This window comes from Chaetura pelagica, unplaced genomic scaffold (assembly GCF_000747805.2).
Source record: "Chaetura pelagica isolate M959 unplaced genomic scaffold, ChaPel_1.0 scaffold436, whole genome shotgun sequence".
NCBI lineage: Eukaryota > Metazoa > Chordata > Aves > Apodiformes > Apodidae > Chaetura > Chaetura pelagica.
In genome coordinates this window covers 3216925-3222860 of record NW_009953651.1, presented here as the reverse complement: position 1 = coordinate 3222860, position 5936 = coordinate 3216925, and the positions used below count along the sequence as shown (strand labels likewise).

General features: G+C 61.7%; 1 protein-coding gene across 1 annotated transcript in view; it reads left to right on the top strand.

The window, feature by feature from the left end:
• Positions 1-2035: 2035 nt before the first annotated feature.
• Positions 2036-5936, top strand: part of GOLGA7B (golgin A7 family, member B) — a 6268-nt gene continuing 2367 nt past the window's right edge. Inside the window, exon 1 of the mRNA XM_010000141.1 lies at positions 2036-2092. Coding sequence (XP_009998443.1) covers positions 2036-2092 — 57 coding nt within the window. The remainder of the gene's footprint in view (positions 2093-5936) is intronic.

Genomic DNA, 5936 nt, shown 5'->3' with positions numbered 1-5936 from the left:
CGGGCAGCCTCCCAGAGGAGGCTCCTGCACGCAGCCGCCCCAGCCCCCCCAGGGTCCCTGCTCCCCTCTGGAAGGGCTGGATCGCCTGACCCAGGGGGATGTGTTGTGGGGGCAAGATGCCTCCATTATCCACCAGCCCCTCTGCCACCCATCCCACCTGAAGCCCACAGGTATCCCCTGGCATGGGGGAGGGGCCCGTGGTTCCTACCTTATGCCCCCCTTGGTGCCCGATGGGTTTGGAAGTGCTTGAGGTGCAGGGGACCGAGAAGCAGGGCACCCCAGAGGCTTTGTGCTGAAGAACTGGGGGGCAGCTGGGGCACCCACGTGCCAGGTGCCATGTGTAGCATTAATGCCAAGGTGATGCCATGGGCATGGGGTCCTTATTCCTTGTGGATGGCCCTGCCTGCATGAAGCCTGGGCAGCCCTTGGCCTGCTGGGCACAGGCATAGCTGGTGTTACACCTCCCAGCAAAGAGCTTGTCCCCAGGCACTGCCACTACCTGGGGCACCAGCAGAGCCAGAGCACGAGCTGGGTGAGGGAGGGCAGTGCTGGGACCACACTCCCCCATCCCCTTGGATGTGGTCTGGGCTGGGTGGTGCAAGGCTCAAGATCCCATTAGAAACCCATTTGTCTACAGGGGTTATCTGGGGCACCCCCTACCCTTCCCACAATCGATGTCCCTGCCTGGCCAACATGCTCTGGGCAGCCTCTGGCCCCTGCCTGCTGGATAAGGGGCTCTGTTAATGGGCGACAGAGCAAACAGCCTGGTGCAGGCAGGTGATAGCAGCTGCCCTTTGCCCTGGGCTGGGGGCAGGGACTGTCCCTCCAGCCCCAGTGGGATCCATCTGCTTTGAGGCTGTGCTGGGAACCTCACCCACGTGCCCTGCACTTGCCTGCAGCCTGCCTGACCTCCCCATGCCCTCTGTGTCAGGCACAATGCCTGTCACTGCATTGCCCAGGGATGTTGGCTACTGGACCGTGGGTGGGCTGAGCTCTTCTCACCCCAGCCAAGCTCTGGAGATGGCACCATTAAGGTGTAACTGCTGGGAAGCATGATAAGATAGAGTGGTCCTTTATCAGGGCTGCCCGGTAGCAGGGGGAAGGTGCTGGAAGCATCAGGCTGTCACAGGAGGAGTGAGATTGCCTGGAGATAAATGCTGATAGAAAATAGCTAATCCATGATGGATGGGCTGGGGCAGGGAGCTTGGCTAATTGTCATGGGAGCTGGGTTGAGGGAAGCCAGAGCAGGGAGGTGGAGGCAGAGGGAGCCTGCGTGTGTGGGATGGAGCTGCAAGTGTGAGCACACCTTGCCCCTGGCTTGTGTGTGTCCCTGAGCTGTCCCTGCAGCATTGCCAGTATTGGTGCTGTCCTGCTTTTGTCCACCAGCTGGTTCCTGGCTCTCAGCCCACCCTGTCACCCAGCCTGGTCCAGCCCTCAGCACCCACCCTCCCTTCCAGGTCATGGGTGTCAAGTACCCTGTGCTGGCTGGCACCCCACCAGATGAAAATAAGGGGGCTGACAGGACCAGGGGGCAGCAGGGGGGAGCGAGGGGCTTCCTGCCAGCTGGTCTGCATCCCCCATCTGTCACGATGCTTTCATTAGAGCCACTGATTCACCTCTTGGCAGTGTCACCATGCGGGGGGAGCAGGACTGGTCCCAGGAGAGGATTGTCCCCCCCCTGCTCCCACCCTGCCAGGTGTCCTGGCAGCTTCATCCCTGAACTGAGACTGTGCCTCTGTACAGCAGGGATCCCTGTGGCACCTCCATTGCTTCTTTAACCTTTCACCACATGGGACGCCACAGGGCTGGGAGGAGGAGCGTAGCCAGGACAGATAGATCTTGGCTGAACTTAGGGAAAGGCAGTAGCCCCAGGGCAGCTGATGCTGTTACCTTTCCCTGTGTCCTGTCTGCACAGGCCTTTGTCCCCATCCTGCACCTGCACAGCCAACTGGGAGAACTGACACTTGTGCCTGTCACTCCGGGGAGCTGGCTGTGCCACCACCCATGTCACGCCAGCAAGACCAGAAGCAGGGCCATGGGGGCTGCTCCCTCCACTGCGGGGACCTTGAGGACGCCCAGCCAGGGTGGCATGGTAAGAGGACATACCTTGGGGGTGACCCCTCACCACTCCAGGCCCTCCCCAGGGACCTGTGCCTGGCTGTAGCACAGAGCAGGTCTGAGCCAAGGGAGAGGGAGGCTCTCAGAAAATGAAATGCTGAGCAGGGTCCTGGCCACCTCTGTCGTAACCTCTCCTGCTGTCTCCCTGCTCCCTCTCCCATCACATTTTAGGGTGCTGCTGTGGGCAGAGATAGAGACCCCAGGCCTGGGTGGGCTCTCTTCCATTCTCCTTTCCTCCCCCCATTCTCCCTGGCTGTTTGTCCCGTTCCAGAACCATCCCAAACTCTTGGGACTCCAGACTTCTGGGCTGCATCAGTGCCAGCCACAGACTGCAGCCACAGGGGAGCAGAGACTCTCAGGAGGGGACATCCCACAGGGGCTGGCTGTGCAGTGACAGGTGTCCCAGGGTTTCCAGCATCTCTCAGGAGAGAGCACCCCAGCACAAGGGGCAAAGCAGGGCTGGCAGCATGGATCCGCAGGGGTGGGCCTGCCTAGGGGTGGCTGAGGGAGGTTGGGGCACATCTGGGGGCACCCAGGGGCACAGAACCAGCAGGGCAGGCAGTGGGTGGGAGCAGCAGTGGCCATGCACTTGCCCTGCGCCCACACACGTTCCAGCTCACCCAGCAGCCCCGGGAATGCAGCTGGCGTTGCTCCCGGCCCAGCTGTGGGGCCAAGGCCACCCTGGCACCCATCCAGCCCCTTGGCAGCTCCTGGCCCTGCCCAGCTTCTGCTGGCCTGCACACAGACCCCCTGTTCACTGCTGGTCCCTGGCCCGCTCTGCGGGGCAGGAAGGGGGCACCTCCTGTGTGCAGATGCCTATGGGGAAGAGCTCCTTTGCCTTGCAGTGTGGCACTCTGCATGGGGACTCAGGGACATAGGGAATCTCTCTGCAGCACTCCTGGGGAGTTGGGAAAAGCCACCCATGTCTGCTCCAAGCGCAGCCCTGTCCCTGGCACAGGGGCAGTCCTTGCATGGATTGGGTTCCCAGCCAGCACCTCTGCTAAAGCTGGACCTTGGCACCTTCCTCTGAAACCACATGTGCCTCCTGTTCTCCCCTTCTCAGGAGGGTGTTGCACCCCCCGCCCATGCATCTTCCCCTGTGGATTGTGCTGGGGGGCTGCCCCCACCTTCTACAGGGCCCCCAGTGCAATGGGGTCCTGGCACCTCGGGAGGCTGGCACAGACAGACATGGCAGTGCTGCAGGTGCCAGGGAGGGGAGCCCACCCTCAGGGTGCCCATCCTCGGGCTGTCCAAGCGGTAGGGCTGGGTGGCCCTGGTTTGGGAAAGTCTCGTCATCCTGTGTGAGGGTGCAGGCTGAGGCACTTGGAGCTGTTTTCCAGCAGCTCACCCCACCTCCCACTGTTGTACACACCTGGTGTCTCCCAGGAAAGGTTATCAGCTAATCACCCTGCCCTACTGTCTCTGCAAGCCTCCCAAATGTCACTGTTGTCCTCACTGGAGAAGTGAGCTCATGGTCCTCCCCATCTTTTTAATGAAAGCCCCCCTTCCAGTGCTACGAGAAGCAGCTGCCAGGGCTCGGCCCTGCCGTGGCTCCCCTTTGAAGTGGAGCCAGAGTTGCTGACAGCCCTGAGGGGCAGGGGAGGGGGCTCAACATGCAGCAGGTGCAGGATGGGGCCCCACGGGCTTGTCCTGGGCTGGCTGTGGGGCTCCAGTAGCCCCTCATGGCCCCCAGCCACCATGCTATGACAGCAGGGAGGGCTGGAGTACATGGATGGGGTGCAATGCTGTGCACCTGGGGACAGGTCGGGAACACCCCCCAGTCCTGGCCTGGGAGCCAAGTGCAAGGGCTGGACCAGGGGCATTGCTGGGGCAGGGCTGTCATGGTGTGATGGGCATGGGTGTGCTGGCTGCATGGGGTTGTTTGTTGGGGTCACAAATGTACCCTATGCCTGTCCCAAGGGGCCAGGGGAAGGGAAACTGGGTGGTCAGCCAAAGCAGGGGGAGTTTGGGGGGTCTGCCTGCAGGACGGGTCAGAGCCTTCTTGTGCCAGGAGCAGGGGGTGACCCAAGCAGGGCGGTAAGGGCAGATCTGGCAGCAGCCATGTGTGCAGTGCCCACCCCTGCTGCCAGGCAGCCTAAAAATAGCCCCTCTGGGCTCAGCAGATAGAGCAGAAAGGCCAGAGCCCTGTTGCTGCAGGCACCCTGCCAGCACCCCACACAGTGCAGGGGGGCAGCAGGGCCACACAGCTCATTGGGACTGCCCTGAGCCCCCACTACCCCTGCTCCTATTGCCTGGGATCCCATCAGCTACACCAGAGCCCCTCCACCTCTTCCCTGCCCTGCTGGGAGTGATGGAATGGCACAGCAGGGCACAGCAAGTATGGCATGGCATGACATAGTATAGCATGGCAGTAGTCTGTCCCTCTGCATGGGAACCAGCAGGATCTAGTTTCCTAGGGCAAATTCTGCCCTAGGAAAAAATAAAAGCCTGTGCTGGTGCATCCTGCATGGGTGCTGGCAGGCCCTGGTAGGCTCTGGAGAATCCAGGGACTGTGAGGTACCACAGGCAGAGCCAGGGTCTGTGCAAGGATGAGCACTGTGGGGTAGGTCCAGGCTGTCCCTGTCCTGCCTGCCACTGGGCAACTCTTGTTCCTCGGTAGTATGGCTGGGGAAAGGTGGCTCCCTACAACAGGATGAAGATGTCCCACTAAAAGATGGTCCTTGACACATGCCCTAGTCCTGCAGACAGCAAATCTGTGGCTTGTGAGGTGGTTGGTGCCCAGGATCTAGGGTCCAGTGCCTGGGCTGGGTTGGAAGGGACATCCCTGTGGCAGCACCGCAGGGTGTAGGCAGGTGGGCAGAGCCTGGGACAGCCAGGACAGCTGGCACGCCTCGGGATGCTTTCGGCCCCCTGCGGGGGAGAGCAAACTTCATCTCCCGGAAGGAGCAGCATTGCCATGGCAACTGGCAGGGCGCTGCCTGGCAGCACGGGAAGGAGCTGGGACCCAGGGACTGGTCTTGGGAGCGTTTGGGGACACACTGGGGTGGGTGAGGACATGCATGTGCTCACGGGGGAGATGCACGGTGGGGGAGGCTAGGCAGGTGTGTGCATCTGGAGATGCACGGTGGGGGAGGCTAGGCAGGTGTGTGCATCTGAGTGTACGCACAAATGCCTGCATGCGTGTGTGTGTACGTAGGAGAGTAAATCCCCTGGAGGGGGGCTTTGGCTCTGTGGCACTGGGTGTACCCCACTGCTCAGGGCTGCTCTGGAGCCCAAGAACTTCAGGTTTCCCCAAGACGTTTTGTTGTTGTGGAGGAGATGTGCTCTCCAACTCGGATCCCTGGCTGCACGTGTCCCTCGGTCGTCTGGTCCCAAACCTGCCACACCCCAGGATGCCTCTGCTCACAGAGCCCTGGGCCGGTGCTCAGGGCAGGGACTGGGAGTCAGGGCCGCTGTGCTGCAGGCAGCTGGATCTCTGCTGTGTTAGCAGCCTGAGCAGAAGGATTGGCAGGACTCTACGCTGCCTTCAGCATCGCCCAGGTGTTGAGAGAAGGGCTGGCTGCTCTCCTGCCTGGCAGTGGCCCTGTGCCCAGCCCCCGCGTCCCTCCCGCCTCACCCCAGCTCCAGCTGTGAGCACCCCCTCCCTTGCCTCTCGGGAGAGACTCTGTTCCCCCCGTTTGGCATTTCTCCATCTGTGATTGAGCTGTCAATGAGCAGAGATAACAGGGAATTCGTTAGGTCTCCGCTTTGATGTCTGCCCGCGCTGGGACTGCAGCACCGGCTCCAGAGCACAGAGCCAGCTGCAAATCCTTCGCGAACGAACCGCTTCACACGAGGCCCCTCGGCACGGCCGGCTG